Raw genomic sequence first — 20,810 nt, forward strand, 5'->3', positions numbered from 1 at the left:
ATTACTTTTCTCAGTTTCAAGTTATTTCAGAGACAATTGTGGGTTCTTCTTTTTTCGTGGAGGGGTACCAACACATTTGTCCACGTGTGTAGGTTGTTGATCTTGAAAGTGCAGCTTTTACACTGAATAGTAATGGACCTACAAGTTCAATTCTCTACTCAGGAATGGACTCATTCAGCAGCCTTGCAGATCGCTTTCTGTTGGCCTCGGCCTGGCACAATAACAAACGACTGCTCTGGCCTTCCCCTACATATCCTGGGATTCAACGTGGCCAGTCAACCTTAATGCCCTTCCCCTTCCCCCCGCGCAAACAAGTCCTACTTGTAGGAGGAAGCCCTCCAAGGCTTCAATGAGCTGCCCATGCAGGAAAGAGAAGAAAGCATGGCTGAGCCTGAAATTTAACAAGGCGGGGACAAGGAAGAGAGAAGCAGAGAGGACGCCACGAGGCAGGTAGTAGTAGCGCATAGAGGGCGGAGACAGCTGCCGGAAGTCCCTTCGCGGACATATCTTGCTCGGTGGGGAGTGCGCCGTGGGCTCCTCCTCGAGTCCGCGTCCTGAGAGCCTGTAAGTGATGCTGCCCGCGAGCTCAGAGCGCGCTTAGTCGTCGGGGGAGGAAAGCGGGACTCGATCCCGCGTTTTTGGCGGGCGCCCATTTCCTGCCGCTTCACTGAGCGCTCGCGGGAGGGCGGGGCATGGAGGTCCCCCTGTGCCCCAAGGAAACGCAGGATCGCCCCTATCTCACTGAACAGCTGGATCTTCGTCCTCCACTGAGAGAGCTTGAGGGGATCTGATTGGCCCCCGCCCCAACCCCAGCAGGAGGACACGTTCAGTTCCCTTAGGTGGTTCCCTCCCTAGGTACTAGTGGCGGTACCAGAGAAAATTTTGGGTACAGAAGGAGCAAAGTGCATGTTGAAGGGGTGACCTTTGTACAACATGTGGGATCTTTGAATTAAAGACAATGGTGTATTTAATATTGATGATGCTCCCATCCTAAGTATGGGAAACTGCTCTTAAGATCGACGCTAGAGGTATAGACATGAGGATGGGTGATACTCAAGAAAAGCACTGTGTGATGTGTGCCTTTTTGCAAGTTACCATGGCGGTCCAGCAACTGGGGAGGTGTCATGGGGGTGGGGGTGGTGTGAGCTACTTATCTGGGGGCATTTGTCCTCCTTAAGCCTCCTCTGGTGAGCTTAAGGAGTTTTAACCTGTATCTGCAGCCAGAGGCGCTCTTACCCATGGACTTTGGAGCCAAAGTCCAGGTCTTTGGCAACCCCTGGGGCCCCCCAAATCCTCTTTAGTCTGTCCCAGGTACTTTGGTTGCCCAGTGGAGCATAGAAATGCTTAATTTGCAGCAGAGGGGGCCCTCCAAAGGCATTTCGGTCCAGGCTCCAAAATGACCTATGTGCACCTCTATCTGCAGTGCACACAATCCAGCTGGTATAGGGATGGGCTTCTTCATAGGAACATAGGAAACTGCCATATACTGAGTCAGACCCTTGGTCTATCTAGCTCAGTATTGTCTTCACAGATTGGCAGCGGCTTCTCCAAGGTTGCAGGCAGGAATCTCTCTCAGCCCTATCTTGGAGAAGCCAGGGAGGGAACTTGAAACCTTCTGCTCTTCCCAGAGCGGCTCCATCCCCTGAGGGGAATATCTTGCAGTGCTCACACATCAAGTCTCCCATTCAGATGCAACCAGGGCAGACCCTGCTTAGCTATGGGGACAAGTCATGCTTGCTACCACAAGACCAGCTCTCCTCTCCTCTTCACCTTTTCAGTGAGCAATGGGGATTCTAATCTGTGCGAGTAAGTGTGAGGCATTTCTGAATTCATAAAGTAAACTCGTAAATTCAAATAAAAGGGTGTGATCTTGGGTATGTGACACAAGAGGAGCATATGTGGGGTGTAGTCTTCCTGAGAACCTGGGCACTGAGTGATAGCCAACTGTCGTGGGTCTCTTGTGAGTACTAATGTGCGCTGGTGCTCCTTCATCCAGGCCAAGCCCTTTGTGCTGCTCCAGGCTGGATTGGGGGAAGAACCATAGATCGGTGGAAGAGCATTTGCTTTGCATGCAGAAGGTCCTCCTAGGTTCAGTCCATGGCATCTCTGGATAAAAGTGGAGAAATGGCTGTCTGAAATCCTGCAGAGCCACTGCCAGTCTGTGTAGACTAGGCCTGCTCAACTTTGGCCGCCTGGGTGTTTTTTGGTTACAACTCCCATAATACCCAGCCACTGGTCAATAGCCAGGGATTATAGCACTTACATTTATATACCGCTCTATAGCTGGAAGCTCTCTAAGCGGTTTACAATGATTTAGCATATTGCCCCCCAACATTCTGGGTACTCATTTTACCGACCTCGGAAGGATGGAAGGCTGAGTCAACCTTGAGCCCCTGGTCAGGATCGATCTTGCAACCTTCTGGTTACAGAGCGGCAGTTTTACCACTGCGCCACCAGGGGCTCATTATGGGAATTGTAGGCCAACATCTGCAAGAGGGCGGAAGTTGAGCAGCCCTGGTGTAGACAGTACTATGCTAGATGGACCAATGGTCTGACTCTGTATAAGGCACCTTTCTATGTAGCCTGTCCTATAAGATTTCTTGCATGTTCTTTGTATCATCCATTTGAATATCTCTGGGAGAGGAATTGATCTTGTGCTAAAGATAACAAGGTTCTGGCCTCTGCTTCTGACTTTGCATATTTAATATGAAGGAAGAAATTATTTGAAACATATTAATCTTTTAAAAAGGTGAGCACCGCTTAGTTTCTCTGCAAGAGACTCTTGCATCCTGTTGCTATCCTCACTTTTATCATTTCTTTCCAGCTTGATAAAGCTTACACCGGGTTTTTTGGAAACTGAGATAAGATCCTTGTGAGAGGGCAGACTTCAAAATTATTATGAACCGAGGGGCAAAGTCTGATTCTAGAATGAAAAATGTTTATTAAACTGTGTTGCCATAAATACTTATGTTAACCTGGTGCCCTTTTCTTGAGTTATAAATAAGGGAGCAGTAGTGTTGCAGCTGCATCCTACTTTTGGATGGGACTGCTGCTCTCTCACTGAATAAAGGAATATTAAAAGGGTAACTTTTTCTTTCTTTTTGCTTTCCCTGCAGTCATAATGTTGTTTGAGCCTCTTGCTTCTTAATTTTAAAGCAAAGCAGACTTTGTATGTCAGTCTCTGGGCAGAATTGTCTTTTAAAATATGCTTTGTTCTTTCTCTGTTCTTTGACTTTTGATGAATGCCAGTTACTAAAAAGCTTAGCAGGAAGACCACTATAAAACTTGCCTACACTGACTTGTCTCTGTTGTAACCCCTGGCTTTGCACTGCTCTTGATTATTTTTGTTTCCCTCTTAAAGATCATGTTGCCTTTGGGATTATGGGGCAACAGGTAGTCATTTTCACAATGGGAGGGGAAAATTTCTTCTGGAGAGGAAAAGCTGTGTATTTCCAGGTTGTGTGAGCCAAAACAGATAATAGGCATTGGCTCTGAGACATCCACTGGAATTAATTCTGTCTAATAATTGAGAGCATGTGGTGGATACCCTACTTACTAATTAGTTCGTTTAAGAATAAAGTTATGCATTCAAAGCTGGACTTTGCAAACTTGCAAAGCTTTGTATGCTTGGAAAGCTATATATGGAAAGTATGTAAATATCTCAGCAAAACAGAACCTTAAGTCATTTTCTCAGGTTCTGTCTGCCAGCGGAGTTATTTCAGCAGTGAAGGCTCGGCAGAAATGGCTAAACTGGATAAAGGTATTTGTGGAGATCTTGGTTGTTTGGAGACTTCCAGATCCAGGGATTCTTGAGCATCAAGAAAGAAGGGTGGTGGAGAGGACACTAATTAAAATTCTAATTAATAATACTTGGCTATTTTTACCAAGTATTATTAGAGTGTAAGCTTTATCAAGTTGGAAAGAAACTATACGAGTGAGGATTGTGCTAGGATGCAAGCAAACCCATAATTCAAATAAACACATCCAATTTTGCCAGTGTTATAAGTACTTCATTTTATTTGACATGTAAAATGTATAGAAAGAAAACAATTTGGCTTTTTAAAATGTTTATTTCAGTAATATTTAAATGCATGTGACTGTAATGCTTAATATCATTTAAATGCATGGAAAGAGATGACCTTAACCAGTTCCACCCACACTTTCCCTATAGCATGCAGTTCATAATGATTGTTGGGAACAGAGCAAAGCAGTTTTTTTTCCAGATCAATGGCTAGAGGCAGCCACAAGTGCATTTAGACCAAGCAAAATACTGTGAGTGGGAACCTGCTGCCCTGTTACGTTTGCTGTCCAAAGGTGCACAGCATTTTTGAAAAAGTTTTCCTAGCATTTTCTAAACACAGCCGGTTTTTCCAAAAGCAGAGATTAGATCTCTTTTTGGAGCCTTTGTTACCACCAGCCTTTGAACCGGAATTTCTCCCTTATTTGATGCTGCTTGATTGGATCTGCATATAATTAGGAAGAGAGGTGGCAGTAGTTTTCCTCTGTAATGTTGGACTTGGGCTGCTTCAAATTGCCAAGCCAGACTAGACAAGCTGGATTTGCTATAGCTTGTTAAACCTCTAAACTATAAATTTCCCAAGGGAAGCTTCTGAAACGGAAGACCAAAGTCTAACTAGGGCCAAACTGGTAAGTGCTGTCATGAGAACAGATTATTATTTTTTCTCGTGCTTTTATTAAGTGTTTTTAATATTGCTTTCGCACAGTGTAACTTGAAAATATATTGTAAAAGTTACATAGATGGTGATCAGCCAGGGGTACTAAATGTCTGAAGAGAAAATGAGTTGAAATGAATTGATTAGCATATCTATATTTCACTTTTTCTGTCTTACCAGTTTGGCAGAAATGGTCACAGGAACACAGGAAGCTGCCATATACTGAGTCAGACCATTGGTCTATCTAGCTCAGTATTGTCTTCACAGACTGGCAGCAGCTTCTCCAAGGTTGCAGGCAGGAATCTCTCTCAGCCCTATTAGGGAGAAGCCAGGGAGGGAACTTGGAACCTTCTGCTCTTCCCAGAGCGGCTCCATCCCCTGAGGGGAATATCTTACAGAGCTCACACTTCTAGTCTCCCTTTCATATGCAACCAGGGCAGACCCTGCTTAGCTTAAGGGTACAAGTCATGCTTGCTACCACAAGACCAGCTCTCCTCTCCGTCATTTCTAGGTCATTTCTCTTCTATGGAATAACTTGTATTTTTGAAGACATGGAGCAGTAGATGTAAAGAACTGAAAGTGTGTGGGGCAGGTGGAGATTGAAAGTTGTAGGGGAATGAGGGAAATATTTGTAGGTTCAGATAGGTGTTGTTACTTTCTCTACTTTATCTTCTCATTAGTGAGTGCTTGTTTTTGAAATCAGTGTAGTTACAATAGTGTAATGGTGGGCTCCAGGAGTCGAAATCGACTTGACGGCACACTTGACCTTTATGGATAGTACTATCCCTATCCACACTATTAGGAAGGGGCCATGTTGAGAGTCTGCCCTTTGGGATGCCCCTTGCAGATATCCTGATGCCCTCCTCATTTAAACAAGTATTTGGAGTGGGGCATTTGGATGAACAGCCCTCCCGCCAGTGTTCCCTCTAACAGGGATTCCGAGGTATTGTTGACTACAACTCCCAGAATCCCCAGCTGCAATGGATTTTGCTTGCTGGTTCTGGGAGTTGTAGTCAACAACATTTGGGAATCCCTGTTAGAGGGAACACTGCTCCCTGCCCTGCATCTCCCAGTGATAAAGGGATGTCTCGGGAGGGTCTTGGAATATCCGTGCTCTTGATGCATCCCCTTCTTACTTGTGTAGGCAGAGACAGTATCATCCAAATTATCCCACTCTGATGGGACAGTTATACTAATATTGTCACACTATAAAATGCTATGTAGTAACAGTACCTGGACATATAAAATAATGGGAAAGCCTGAGAAAACACATAAAACTGTTAATCATAAATTAATCATAAAGCTGTTCACATGACAAATACCCATATTTAAAAAACCTGAATGGTGTTGCCATGCATAAAGCACAGAGTGATGTTGAGCTGAGGCAAGGCAGAGGTCGCATAACAGTAGACCCAGAGGTCATCCCATGAAATTGATTGCCAGGAAATTTAGGACCAGCAAACAGAGGTACTTTTTCAGACAATGCATAATCAACTTGTGGAATTCTCTGCCACAAGATGTGGTGACAGCCAAAAACCTGGATGGCTTTAAGAGGGGTTTGGATAACTTCATGGAGAAGAGGTCTATCAACGGCTACTAGTTGGAGGGCTATAGGCCAGCTCCAACCTCAGAGGCAGGATGCCTCTGAGTACCAGTTGCAGGGGAGTAACAGCAAGAGAGAAGGCATGCCCTCAACTCCTGCCTGTAGGCTTCCAGCGGCATCTGGTGGGCCACTGTGTGAAACAGGATGCTGGACTAGATGGGCCTTGGGCCTGATCCAGCAGGGCTGTTCTTATGTCTCTTTTTTCTTTGTCATGGCCTGATGCCCCTTCTTAGATCCTGCTTTGTAGCTTCACAAAAAGCTGTAAACATGACTGCACTTGCTTTGGGTTGGTGATGCAAAACGGTATTGTTGTGGTATTGTTGTCATGTGCTATTATCCTGGGTAGGCACTGCTTCGAGACACCCAGCATGCTACCAGAGAATCATGGGCTTCTGCTCCGTTTTGTTTCCTTTCTTCTACCTAGAACAGCTTTCCTCTTGGAAGAAGGTCTGAATCGTCTGTTGGAGGAGCTGGCATCCATCACGTCTTTGCCTGGGCCCAAATTGCTCTTTTTAGTATTGTGTGATGTTTTCCACTTGTCCTTTTGAAGATTGACATACTTCTGTTTGGTTGCTAAATGTCTGGAATTAAAAACAGGAAAAGTACCACATCAAACAAGGTTTACTGGTTCACGCTAGTAGCCAATCCAGTTCAGAATCCTGTCTCTGACTAGTGTCAGTCTTACATGTCTAGGATTTTAATGAATTCTCTGAGGTCACACAGACTTGCTTCAGGGCTTGAGTAACTCCATGCTCTGTAAATAAGTGGAATACTGAGAGCTGAGGCAAAATAGTGCAAAAAAAAAGTTATATATTTCCCACTAGGGTAAATACTTGCTTCAACTTTGACTTCATTGTGGGTCAGTTTGGACAATACTTTCTGACCAGCTGTGCTTCCATGTGATTAGGAATGTGAGTAGGCATATCCTGCTCCCCTCCCAGCATACTGAGGCATCACCACCTAATTACGCAGGACAGTAATTCAAACAGAAGTTTTTTTGCAGCCTGTGTTCTCACAGCTTCTCCAAGTCCATCCGTTTTCTGTTCTTGAATTTCAGTCCAAAAGGTATTTATTTATGTGTACTTTCTCACACTGAGATCTGCCTTGCCATTGCAACTTTTCTACCTGACAATGATACTTATATAAGGGATGGCAGGTGGTATGTCTATAATCTGAAGTGTGGTTTGACTGTTCCTCCTGCTGTTACCTGAATTGAGCAGCTGTGGCATGTACCAGCTCCATGATCATTGGAATGATGGCAGAAAAAAATCACCTGTGCTACACTTTGGACATTACAGTACACACACTTTTTCCATGCTTAGATTATCTCTATGCAGAAAAAATGACATTGCGGAGAGTCTGTTCACTCCAGCCTGCAGTTTGGGTTCTGTACATACTGTATTGTGTGCCCTTAGCAACCATTCACTGCATTTTTGGCTGGCTGCCTTGCTACTCCTACTGACTGCTCCTAGCAATGTAAATTCCTGACAGGAAGTTTTGGCTTCCAGGCGAAACTATATGTCTGTAACATAGACCAGGATATTCTGAGGACAAACTCCAGGTTTGGTTTGGTTTTTGTTTTAATGCATGGACATAAAAAAGGAGAACCTGGAGGCAGCGTGACCCATAGAAGAATCAACAGATATCAAAGGATGTGGGTCACCCTGTCCCTGGCCCCATCTCTGTGAGTTGTGGAGCTCCCATATGTTCTGGCCGACAATAAAAGCAAATATGGTTTCCTCAACTCAAATTCCTTCATGCTCTCAGTTGCCAGCATCAAAGCAGGGGCTATACCACATCTCCCCTTCCCCGGTGATGCAAGAGTCATATTTCAGATGCAGTGGGGTTTCAGAGAAACTGAAATGTGAGGCACATATGCTTTCTGTTTACTTGTCATGTCTGAGGGCCAAACCACACAGGTCGTTAATTTATTTAACTTACATTTTCTATCCCGCTCTTCCTTCAAGGAGCCCAGAGCAGTGTACTACATACTTAAGTTTCTCCTCACAACAACCCTGTGAAGTAGGTTAGGCTGAGAGAGAAGTGACTGGCCCAGAGTCACCCAGCAAGTCTCATGGCTGAATGGGGATTTGAACTCGAGTCTCCCCAGTCCTAGTCCAGCACTCTAACCACTACACCACGCTGGCTGGTCATTAATGTTAAGGTCATTACATGTATGCAGGGACTCAGTCTGAATGGAGATCATGATGGAGGGCAGGGTGGCTTAGCCCTTGGCCTGTCGGGATCACCCCTCCCACCACGGATGCTGTTTGGTGCCAGTGGAAGTTTGCTTTCCTTGCCAAAGAGCACCTGTCAGGGGGAGGGCAATCATGGGCAGAGAGTTACAGCCTCAATGTGGCCTCCCTCTAGAACAGGGTTCAGCACATGTGCCATTTACAGCAGAAAATAGCCTTGACAGGCTTGCAGTAATGTTGCTGGCATCCAGTGTAATTTGGCCCTGAAGTTGCTCATAATTCTGGTTATTGATTAGTAACATTGGAGCAGTGGTTCCCAACCTTTTGTTCCCAGGTGGTGTTGGACTGCAACTCCATCACCCTACAATAGCCTTCAGTGGGAATTGTAGTCCCAACAACATCTGTTTTGTACTTCGTTACAGATACCCATGTACAAAATACTCACAAACTAGGCCAGTTAAGACAATGGCACATATGTTTCTCTTTAAAGACATAGAAGCAGGCACCTGGACCTTTCATCCCTTGCCCCTTCCATGTTCTTAAAGGGAAAATTCATATGAGAAACATGTATGCAAGCATCACAGTTGATATAGTACACACCTCTTTTGTATTATGATACCTGTCCCAGAGTAGAAGCAGAAAACTGGCCTTGTGGTAGTGAGCATGATTTGTCCACTTTGCTAAGCAAAGTCTGACCTGGTTTGCACTGGGTGGCTCCATGTGAGTCCTATGAGATATTCCCCTTAGGGGATGGAGCCATAGCTGGAAGAGCATCTGCTTGCATACAGAAGGTCCCCACTTCAATCCCTGGTGTTTCCCAGTAAGACTGGGGAAAATTCCTACCTGGAACCTTGGAGAGCTGATGTCACTCAGTGTAGACAATACTGAACTGGATTGACCAATGTTGTTTGTCGTTCTCTTGTAACTGGAATTTAAGTAGGAAGGATTGTTAGGATTTAAGCAAGAACCTAAGTCCATCTAATGACTTGGATGAACCAATGGTCCATCTGGTTCTTACTCGGTATAAAGCAGCTTCCTATGAACATAATTAAAGTTTCCCAACCGTCTTCAATCAGTACATTCACAGAAAGGCTGTTTGTGGACTACAGCTAGTTGGGGGTGGTGGGGAGATGATAGGGCCCCAAGTGCTGGCTAGCAGATCTGGTCTGCACTGGTGCTTGTTGCTCTGCGGCCTTTGTTGACATTTCAGCCTTAAACTTGGATTTTGTGCTGCAACGTGGAGTTTTTACTGCAGCCACTGCACAGTGGAGTGTGAGGACGCGATGCCTCAGCTGCTAGGAGTCGGGTTGCATCAGCTCCTGGCAGCGCTCTGCCTTTCTCCTCCTGGAGCTGATGTGGCTCATCCTGGCGGCGGCTGCAGGCCTGGTGGCTGCAAAGGAGTCACGTTTTGCTTCTGTGAGGCCTTTGGGAGTGAACTCTCGGCCTCCTGACATCTCTGCAACAGCTTCTGTCTGAAGTCTCCCTTCCTCCTCCTCTGCATTTCTTCAGGTATAGATGTTGGGGCTCGCTCTACCTGGAGCAATACTTAGTAAGAGATCAGTTCTTGAATACAGGACTAGACTAGTGTGTGTGTCAGACTATCCTGGATTCTCACTAGGAACCCAGCGCCAGGAAGCTGAAGATAGGGACGGGGAGAAAGTCATTTGTAGCATTGTTGAGCTCATGTGTGGCTTTCCTAAGATTAATGCTGTATGATACCCTCCTGAGAGGGACCTTCAGAGTTTTTTGCTTTTGTTTTAATCTGGGATGCTTGAGTGAAAGGTGCTACAGAAATGCTTATTTCCATATTGCTGTTGTTGGAATGAGTGAGGCCTGCTTTGATACTTCTTAAAGTGCAAGATTAGTTTCTTGGTGGAAGGAGATCTTGGAAAATGAGAATTACAAGCTCTTTGTTTTGTCTCTAAATAGTACTGCTCTTGTGGCTTTGGGCACACAACCTTTATCTAGTAGGAACACACTTTATTGTACGCAGCCTCAGTTTTAATATTAGCTAATAGTTAGTCCCCCCTACTTCATTCTTCATTGTTGTTGTTTTTTTGTGTGACTTTTCCTCTGTGTTCCCCTCTGTCATCTGAATTGAAGATTCATCTGTATTTCCAGCTATAGCCACTTCGTCACTAGGGGTGTGCACAAAACGGCTGGTTCGGTTCAAGTCCGAACTATATCCGAACCGGACCACGTCAGTTCGGTCTGGCACCCCCTTGAACCCCCCCCCCCGTTTGGTTTGGTTCAGGGGCGGGTTCGTGAATTAAAAAAAATTTTTTTCTTGCTTACCCCCTCCGGGGGTCGCTAGCGCTGCCACAGGGAGGCGCCTCCTCCCCCCCCCACCGAAATTGCCCCCCTTGCCCAGTTCGGGTGTTCTTTGGCCCGTTCTGGGCCTCACCCCTGTTGCAGTGACCATATTGGAGACCGCCGCACATGCCTAATAGGCCTCTGCGTGGCCTGGTCATGACCCAGGCTAGCGGCCCCGAGAGGGGGTAAGTGACTAAATTATTTATTTATTTATTTATTTATTTAATCCATGAACACCCCCGAACAGCTGAGGCTGTTTGGTCCGGTGCTGGACCATCAAACCGAACAGGTTTGAGGTCAAACCTGTCTGCACACCCCTATTCGTCACTGCTGTATTGTAGCAGCTGGAGCAGTGAGTTTGGATGTGGGGAAACCCTGGTTCTTCAGACTCACATTCCGATATGAAGTTCAGCCTGTGCTCCTGGGCAAGTTACTATCTCAGCTTAACCTACTTCACAGGGTTGTTGTAAGGACAGGGCAGTGTTTTGAGCTTTTTGGAGGAAGGGCAAGATACAGATGTTAGCAAACACATACCAGTAAATAAAATCATGGCAAAAAATGAAGGAAGAGGTCATGTTTACATAGTATCTTATTGCACAGGAATAGAATGGGGTGTAGGGATCTTGTACTGCCACCCTTCTCCTTCCCCACCGCTATTATTGCAAATGACAGCAGCATAATCCTATGAAGGGCTGTTTTGAGCTACATTCTGACATGAGGTTTTGAAGCCACAGTACCATCTGGATTCTCTGGAGGATTGGATAGCCAGTTAGAGATGTACAATTTCTGGAAAGCTTGATGTCAAGGGTAAAAAACCCAGTGTATTGCCATATTTTCCCCTGGAAGACCATGAAGTTGTTCACATGACCAGGCGGGTGGGGTGGCGGGTGGGCGGAGGCAGCAGATATGGGGGGAAGGCTGGTTAAATTCACCTTCCCCCCCAGAGGAGAGATTGCATGTTTCTGGGAGCATGGATCGTTCTCCCAGACAAACAGCACTGCATGGTGTAGCACACAGCTCAGGAGATCAACGTGTCCCAGCCTCCAGATATCCCACAATGCACCGTGCAACATGCGCAATGCATTGGGGGATTCCCCCAGGAGATGGGTACACTAGGCACCCGGCCGTCTCTGTGTGTGGTCGAGCTGGAAGCAGCCCGAGCTCACACTTGAGCAGGAAGCCCAGATTAAGGGAGCACTCGCTCCCTTAACCATGGCTAAAAGCTGGGCTACAAAGCCAGGCTGGGTGGCACTGCCATGATGGAGCCGGCAGCCATGTGGTCGGCCGATCCGGCTGCCCAGCTGCAAGCATCTGCGAGGAGAGCAGGCTAAGTCCGCTCTCCCCGCAGAACTTCCTCAAGCGCTTCACACATGTATGAAGTGCCTCAAGGATTCATACAGACAAACCTCGTTAATCGCGGACATGGCATCCGCAGTTTCATGTATCCATGGTTGGCTAATCGCCACCCGGCCTCAGTATATACAAAAAAACCCTGGCAACTAAAGGGTTAAGACTCACGTATCTGTGGGTCAGGGATGGGTGGAAATTACCTCCAAGGCCACTTGAGGGCAGGAGCCATTTTGTGGCTTGTTTTTTTTGGGGGGGGGGAATTGCGATTTTGCACAGGAAAAAAACGTGGTTTTGTACCTTTGGGGGGCATTGCTGAACAGCTGATGACACACAGAGCACAGTAGGGCACCCCCCCATTTCCCTCACTTTCCGACCTTTTTGTCCCTTTTTTTGTTTTCCCAGGAACTTAACCCCTGCCCACAATCCCCATTGTCATAATGCCTCATTATCCACTATTTTGCTACCCTCCCACCCTGTGGAGTGGAACCCCCGCGGATAATAGAGTTTTCCTGTATATGCTTTTATTTACTGTTTTGTTATTTTACTTCTTGCTGTGCTTTATGATATTGTTTTATTGTAATCTTCATGTTTATGTTTTACCTACAAGTCACTTTACCATAATGTGGGATAACAATTCATTAATAGGGAAATAAATCTAGGCTTTATCTTCCCATCTGCAGGTTTTGTTGACTCCTCCAGGTTGCTCACAATGCTGTGCCGAGCTTCTCTTCTTCCTTCCCTGCGCTACCCAGGACGATTCTGGCGGCAATCTGATGGGGCCGGCTCTCACCCTTGTAGGTATCAGAGGGCACTGGATGTAGGGCTCCCTCTGTTAGTACTGAAGAATTGAGATGTGCTCAGCAATTGAAGTTTGGGCAGGATTTCAGATCTGCTGTCCTGGATTGCCGACTACTGAAGGCCAAAATGGCAGCAGCTTGTCCTTTGGAATGACCTGTGTGTACAGTGCCCCCTAGTGTCCTGCTGTAGTAGTGGCCTAGAATGAAGAAGTTGGTTTGGTTGGTTCAGTTGTGCCGTCAAGTTGGTGTCAACTCCTGGCGACCATAGAGCCATGTACATCCTTTAAAGCCCTTCAGCCTTGGCTGATGTTCAGTTAAAGGCGAAAGTATATCAGTTCCATGAAGCTGGAGCATTTCAAGCTGTGACCTGTAAAACTTAATTCTACTCCCCTGTTGGCTCTACTTTGGCTGCGTTCTCAGAATCATGGCGATCCTGGTTAAAAAAACCAGGATTGCTGAGCTCTGTGGAGCTGGTTGTAAGAATGGGGATTTCCTGGGCATCTTGGTCAAACTGCTGTTGTTAAATGCAGTTTAACCAAAATTGCCTGGGAAATCTGCGTTCTCACAATCAGCTCTGCAGGGCTCAGCACTCCTGCTTAATTTTCCAGTCAGGAACACCGTGATTATGAGAACACAGCTATTATCTGTTTTTGCTCTCACGTTGCACATTCACAAATGGTGATCCTGATCAAGAATGTGCATGAGGTAAAAAGAGGGACTCGCTGGAATATCATTGCACCTGCAAGTGATGCTTTTCTGATAAACTGCGCCTCAGTTGTAGAGCATCTACTTTGCATGCAGAATTTCCCAAGTCCAATCCCTGGAAGCATATCAAGGCGGGGCTGTAAAATATCTGTTTAAAAGCTAGAGAGTTGCTGCCAGTTTGAGAATACTGAGCTAGATTTTGAGCTAGTCTGATGTGGTATAAGACAGATTTTCTTTGTAATAAAGTATCAGGGAACATGAAGAATAACTCTTGCTTAGTAGAAGAAATTCTATATGCTTTTGTCACTGGCAGAAATATGTTAGGACTCCACAATTACCAGAAATCTATCTAGAGTCAGGGTGGCCCATGTCCTTTAATACCTGTTGAACATGCTATGATTGATGCTCTCTCTGGATTTTAACCCAGATCTCCTTATGTGCGTGCATTACAAACAGAAAATCACCCAGAATCTGTCCTCAGATTATTCTGGTTTGTGTTGGTAATGGAGCATTTCCTTCTGCTGAGCAAATTGACCTTATGCCCAAGGTTTTGACCTGAACTAATGTTTTCTCAGTCATTTAGAAGCCAGACACTTACTAGAGGCAGAGGGGTTGTTATCAGTTCTCCCCAGACAGAACTGGGAGCTGGGAAACAAAAGAGGGATTTATGATTAGCTGTGCTTGTTTGATACCTTTGTTGTGTTTCAGTCGCAGGCTTACTGGCTCCTAACCTGGTGCTAAGGAATAAGGCCGTCCGAGGCTGGAGTAACATACCCTTTATCACTGTGCCCCTCATTCGGACCCATGGCAAGTCCTTTGCTCATCGCAGTGAGCTGAAGCATGCCAAGAGGATCGTGGTGAAACTAGGGAGCGCTGTTGTGACTCGTGGTGATGAATGCGGCTTGGCCCTGGGGCGTCTGGCATCCATTGTTGAGCAGGTAACTGGGCTAGGAGGCCTTGTGGGGCCACTTGTTCCCCTTAGGACCAGAATAGACATGATGTGTAGCCACCTAATGGCACAACGGGGAAGTAGCTTGCTTAGGGAGCAAGAAATTGCAGGTTCAAATCCCCGCTGGTATGCTTCCCAGACTATGAGAAACACCTATATGGGGCAGCAGCACTATAGGAAGATGCTGAAAGGCATGATCTCCTGCAGCGCAGGAGATGGCAATGGTAACCCTCTCCTATATTCTACCAAAGACAACCACATGGCTCTGTGGTTGCCAGGAGTCGACACTGACTCAACGGCACAGCTTTACTTTAGACATGATGTGTAGTTAGAATATTCTACAGATCTGTAGGAGATTAGAATATTCTACAGCTTTTTATACTGTTAATAGCAGCTGCAGGGGAGTGGTGGTGTATGGAATTCAGAGTAGGGCCATGGCACAGGGTAGGTTAACCCCTTCCCCCCCCCATGTTGTTTTCTTGATTAAAATTGTTTCTGTGAAGCTATTTGCCCCATAAGAGAAAGCCTGCAAATATCATGCAGATACCTTTGTTTTGCACTTGAGCATGTATAACAGCCTTTTCACCTGCCCCTTTTTGGAGGGGCAGGAAACACGATAGAGAAAACCAACATGGGGAAATTGTTCTTCCCTACCTTCCCCATTGTCACAGTCCTGATCTGAAACATGTTGCTGTCGCTATTAACACTTTTAAAAAAACTCACTATATTCTTATTCACAGATCTAATGTATCTAGTTTGCCCTTAGTTGTAAACCATATCCTAACACAGATAGTGGCAAGGTTGCCACAGTGAAATTATCACAGTGAAACTGAAGGCAATATAGAGAAGATCAGGTATTTGCTATTTTGGTATAGAGAAGATCAGATATTTGGTAAATATCTCTAAAAGGGACTGTTTCTAAGGTTCCCACCAAGGCAAGTAGTATCTCAGAACTTGCTTGCAGATCTTGGTGTGATCAGAGCTTGGATGGGAGGCCCATGTACTTTTGGGAGTGGGACTGTAGCTTAGTGGTAGAGCATCTGCTTTGCATGCAGAAGGCTTCAGATTCCATTCCCGGCATTTCCAGATAGGGCTGGGGGGAAACTCCTTTCTGAAACCTTGGAAAGCTACTGCCAGTCAGTGTAGACAATACTGAGCTAGATGGACCAATGGGATGACTCGGTATAAGGCAGTTTCCTATGTTCTTATGTTGCCTGGAGTAACAGATTCCCCAAATGGGTTGCGGGAGCTAGAAGGGAATAAATGCCTCCTGTTTAAGAAGCAACACAAAGGGCTGGTTTGGACAATATGTCTTAGCTGGCCCTGCCCAGATGCAATTAGGAACCTCATGAACAAATCCCGTCCCCACTTCTGGAGTGCCTTCCCTTTTCCTCCAATTGTATAGTGAGTAGGGATGTGCACAAATCAAGATTTGAGCACTGATTTGAAGCCGAACTGCTTCATGGGGCCACTGAACCAATTTGACTGGTGGAATATGGTGTCTGGGTGGGTGGGTGGGTGGTACAACACCTTTAAAAGTGAGGACCGCAGGTCGTTACCTGCTCCACCACCACTCCTTGTAGTTTCCTGCTGCGGCAGCACGCCCCTCCCCCCCGGTGCCAGCATCCTCCCTGGCAGCCCTCATGTAGCGGCACACACGTGGCCTTGCGCATGAACCTGTGTGTGCCACCACCATGTGGGGGCTGCTGAGGGGGACACTGATGCAGCAGGAAGCTGCGTGGAGCGGCAGTGGACATAGTGTCCAACTCATGCCGAATGTGAGCGACTTTCCCCTCAAAGTGCTGTGCAAATGTGACACAGCGTGCCACCGAGTATTTAGCAATCCATCAGTTATAAGCTAGAAGTCAGATTTCTGAAAGTGCATCCTGCCTAAGGATTTCAGGTTTCAAAAGGTCCCGCACCACCCAGGAGAGCCCCACTGGATGACATTGGGAGGATGCAGTGGTGGATGAAAAAATGCATTTCTTCTGTTCCATCACTGCCACAGAGTAGGCTCGATAATGAGCGCTAGCCTGTGTTCGCTCAGACTCGCCCCGAGTTTGCCTCTGCTTACGTTCCAGCCGTCTCAGAGCTTGCTTCATTGCCCTCAGCTCAGGTGTATATCAAGGTGCTGCATGGGCTCTGCTTTGTGGGAGAGGGCACTTGGGAGCCATCTTGTCGACTGCCCGAACCACCTCTCCATTCCAGAGAGCAACCAGAGCTTCCACAGGAGCGCCTGCCATACCTGCTGGCAAATCCCCCCAGAGCCCTCGGGAATCGATCGGAGTCTCCGGTGGTGGACCATTTTTATAAGTCCCTCACCCTTGCAGAGGGGCGTAGCTGCTAAGACTCTAAACCTCTGACTATGACAAGGGCATAGATGACACATCCCCCACTTTCAAATCACCAACCTTCTGTCCAGTTGAAAAAATCAGATCCAAGGTGTGCCCAATTCATGCGTTGGGCCAGAAACATGTTGGGACAGCCCCATGGTTGTCATGGCAGCCATGAATTCCTGAGCGCCCCAAACAAGGCATCCTCAGCATGGTTGTTGAAGTCACCCAGAACAATCATTCTGGGAGTCCTCAACACCAAATCTGAGACCACCTCCGTGAGCCCAGGCAGGGAGACAGCTGGGCAGCGGGGTAGGCAGTACACCAACAGAATCCCCACTCTGTCCCAAGAGCCCAACACCAGGTACAGGCACTCTGAACCGGCACTCACTTGGACAGGGGGCCTAGAGAAGAAAATAGAGCTTCTATAAATTACACCAACCCCCCCCCCCATCCCTCCAGCCTATGCTGTTGTTGCACTGAATATCCAGGTGGACACAGCTGGGAAAGACTAATCTCCCCCAGCTCCCCCACCCAGGTCTCTGTAGTGAGGGGGGCTGTCCAAACCACCTGCTCATATGCAGGTGTTTAGATTGCATATGAGGGGATGATTCGGACTACACATGCAGTTAAAATTGAGGGGGAACAGGACTTGCTCATGCACATCCCTAATTGAGGGTGGATTGGACTGGTTCGGCCGTATCGTCTGAACCAACCCAGTGTGTATTAATTTCAAAAAACCGTATCGCACTTCAGCATTTCTGTTAAGATCTTGGGGCAGCTGTTCTGGAGTCGTGTCACTGATATTAAACTTGGGTATTATAGAGCGAGGGGGCATGACTATAGTCTTCAGAGCACCTGAAAGAGTAATATTGGGATGGTCGCTGATGTACTCAGTCAATCTCTTCCCCGCCCCCCAATTATCCTGCATACAAGGCAGCCCTGCATGTTAGCACCAGGCGCTATTATCTTCAAGTCAGAAAAGTGGATATTGATTTATTGATTTTGATTTGATTTATATACCGCCCTTCCAAAAATGGCTCAGGTCAGTTTATATCAAAATAAAAACAATTAAAATCAATTAACAATTAAAATCAAAACTAAATCAATTTAAACATTAAAATCATTAACATTAAAATCATTTAAAAGGAAGGCCACAGAGCCATGTAGTTTTCTTGGTAGAATGCAGGAGGGGTTTACCTTTTGCTATCTCCCATGCAATATGAGATGATGCCTTTCTGCACCTTCCTATATCGCTGCTGTCAGATATAGGAGTTTCCCATATTCTGAGAAACACACCAGCGGGGATTCGAATCAACAGCCTCCTGCTCTCTAGGCAAGTTACTTCCCCGCTGCGCCAACAGATGGCCAGAATAATTTAAAACCAGCATAAAAAATGTAAAACCATAAATCTAAGTAAAAGCCTGGGTGAATAAATGTTTCTTCAGTGCCTTTTTAAAAGTTGCCAGAGACGGGGAGGCTCTCATTTCAACAGGGAGCACATTCCAAAGTCCAGAGGCAGCAACCGAGAAGGCCCGTTCCCGGGTAGCCACCAGACGAGTTGGCGGCAACCTCAGACGAACCTCTCCAGATGATCTTAACAGGCGGTGGGGCTCATGGTGAAGCGATATTCTTTGCTTTCCCATTCTGTCGGAAAGCTTTCTTCAGCCTGCAGGAACTGGGGCAGGGTGTGAGGGATGGCCCTAAAACACAGAAAGGGCAGAGAAGGCTTCCGGGCTGCCTGCATCTACTCTTAGACCTGTCTCCGTGCCTGACTCTTTTGGTGCCTGCAGGTGTCGATGCTACAGAATCAGGGCCGGGAGATGATGATTGTCACAAGCGGGGCTGTGGCGTTTGGGAAGCAGCGGCTGCGTCACGAGATCTTGCTCTCTCAGAGTGTGAGGCAGGCTCTCCACTCGGGGCAGAACCAGCTCAAAGATATGGTGAGTGACGGAGAAAGGGGGTCACTGCTCATCAGCCCTGGCAAACACACCCCCATGGCTAATTGACATGTTCTTTGCGTTCTCGTGATCTGTGCAGGCCATTCCTGTGCTGGAGGCTCGAGCCTGTGCCGCTGCTGGCCAGAGCGGGCTGATGGCTCTGTACGAGGCCATGTTCACACAGTACAGCATTTGTGCTGCTCAGGTAAGAAACTTGGTGCAAGTTTCCCAGTGTCTGTGGGCTCTGTTCGATTGCTAGGGCCTCTCACTAGATTCTGACGACTGGAATGGATACTCTTTCCTGCTGTGGTCAAATGGGCTGAATGTACCCAGTTTTTACATGATGAGTGAATTTGCAGACAGACTGAAATCCCAAGTTTCTAGACCTCATTGAGTAAGATTTTCCTTGCCTCCTAGTTCCTTCACTAATTCCAAGCCAAGACCAGAGTCTCTGCCACCAGTAGGGAACAACTGGTATTGCCAGTTTAATTGTCTTGAATGAAACTGTGGGGTCTGCCTTCCCCACACGTTTTTGTGATTTTTCACCCTAGAAAAGCTCCTATGTGCTTGTGGACAGAAGTTCCACTCTTGGAAGTTCACTGTGCCAAAGCAATTACAATATAGACTCCACACACCCCTTCTCTTTATCTGTTGGGTAGCATAGTATATAGGTGTGGTTTATTTAGCAGAGACCAATGGTCAAATTAAAAATCATGCATATGGGATATCTCTTTAAAAAGGATAAAAGCCAACTAAGTACATGCTTCTAACTAAACAAAGGACAAGCAAAAAAATTACACCTCACAAGCTCATGAATCAAAGAAGGAATACAATTGGGTAAGTTTTCCCTGGGTCCCTAAACAAACAAATATGAACTTAAGATATGTCAAGAGGTAAGCCCATTTGCCTTAGTTACAGAAAATGTCGCCTGAACAAAGTCGTGTTCAGGATTTGAGGCTTGGCCAGCCTCAGTGTAACCTAGATTACTCTCTTCATTCTTGGGGGAAATTTAAGAATGTACAATCTGGTGTGTCTTTACTGGAGTGACCTGCCTTCCTTTCCTCCCCATAACAGTAGGTGGGCTTCTGTGCAGTATCTCTTGTCTAGACTCCATCCCTCTTCTGGTATTCTCTTCTCATTTGAAGTTTCCAGACTGCCTCTGCCGTAACATACCTGTCTTTAGTCAGGCAGCATATTCAGAATGACAGGACATCTCTCAAAAGATTTGCCTGTCTGTATTCCTGCAGAGATGAGATCCCCTGATTCTGAGTAATCTAATGCTAAACTTGCAAACTATGGGGGTGGTGGGGGTGGAGAAATATCTCCAGAGAATAGACAAACCAAAAACTTACAGAGGAAAAAAGTAAACGTTCTACTGTTTCCTATGAGTCCATTTTGTCACAATGCTGTTCGCAGGGAGTTTCAGTTCCTGCCCTCACCGTATTCCTGTCTCAGTCCAGTACTTACCAGCGGCTTCTTTCCATTTCTTCCTCCACTTTTGCCCCACCTGTCTGACTTCCTCCACCCAATTCCTATCACATCATTTCAGATTTTGGAGCAAGCAAACACAGTGTTTGCATCTGGAATTGTACAGATGAGTAGGCCCTTAATTAGGGGGCATTCTACCCCTTAATTTGCTCTGTGTGATAAGCAGGATTCATGTTTCCCTGCAACAAGAATTTGGGAATCTCATGGAGTGTCTCAGTTTTTAACTTGCATGCTTGGTGGTCCTGGGCAAGCCAGAACTGCTAATGGATAATTTTTGTCAGAGCAGTCCTTTTCGTCTTTCCAGATTTTAGTCACCAACTTGGATTTCCACGATGAGCAGAAGCGTCGAAATTTAAACGGGACCTTGCACGAGCTGCTGCGAATGAACATTGTCCCCATCATCAACACCAATGATGCTGTGGTTCCTCCCCCAGAGCCAAACAGTGATCTTCAGGGGGTAAACG

At 46.4% G+C, this 20,810-nt stretch overlaps 1 protein-coding gene across 7 annotated transcripts in view; it reads left to right on the forward strand.

Annotated features, from left to right (window-relative positions):
* Positions 1–426: 426 nt before the first annotated feature.
* The window catches only part of ALDH18A1 (aldehyde dehydrogenase 18 family member A1), a 39,945-nt gene continuing 19,561 nt past the window's right edge, over positions 427–20,810 (forward strand). The window contains exons 1-7 of one of the 7 annotated variants that reach the window (XM_053305662.1): positions 2,569–2,749; positions 4,602–4,647; positions 12,815–12,928; positions 14,345–14,574; positions 18,712–18,861; positions 18,959–19,063; positions 20,651–20,809. In XM_053305662.1, coding sequence (XP_053161637.1) covers positions 12,844–12,928; positions 14,345–14,574; positions 18,712–18,861; positions 18,959–19,063; positions 20,651–20,809 — 729 coding nt within the window. In that variant the 5' untranslated portion in view covers positions 2,569–2,749; positions 4,602–4,647; positions 12,815–12,843. Of the gene's footprint in view, positions 565–1,661; positions 1,807–2,568; positions 2,750–4,601; positions 4,648–9,832; positions 9,981–12,814; positions 12,929–14,344; positions 14,575–18,711; positions 18,862–18,958; positions 19,064–20,650; position 20,810 lie in introns of those variants that run through there. The other 6 variants (XM_053305661.1, XM_053305665.1, XM_053305660.1 and 3 more) reach the window with 6 other exon arrangements.

This window comes from Hemicordylus capensis, chromosome 3 (genome assembly GCF_027244095.1).
Source record: "Hemicordylus capensis ecotype Gifberg chromosome 3, rHemCap1.1.pri, whole genome shotgun sequence".
Classification (NCBI taxonomy): domain Eukaryota; kingdom Metazoa; phylum Chordata; class Lepidosauria; order Squamata; family Cordylidae; genus Hemicordylus; species Hemicordylus capensis.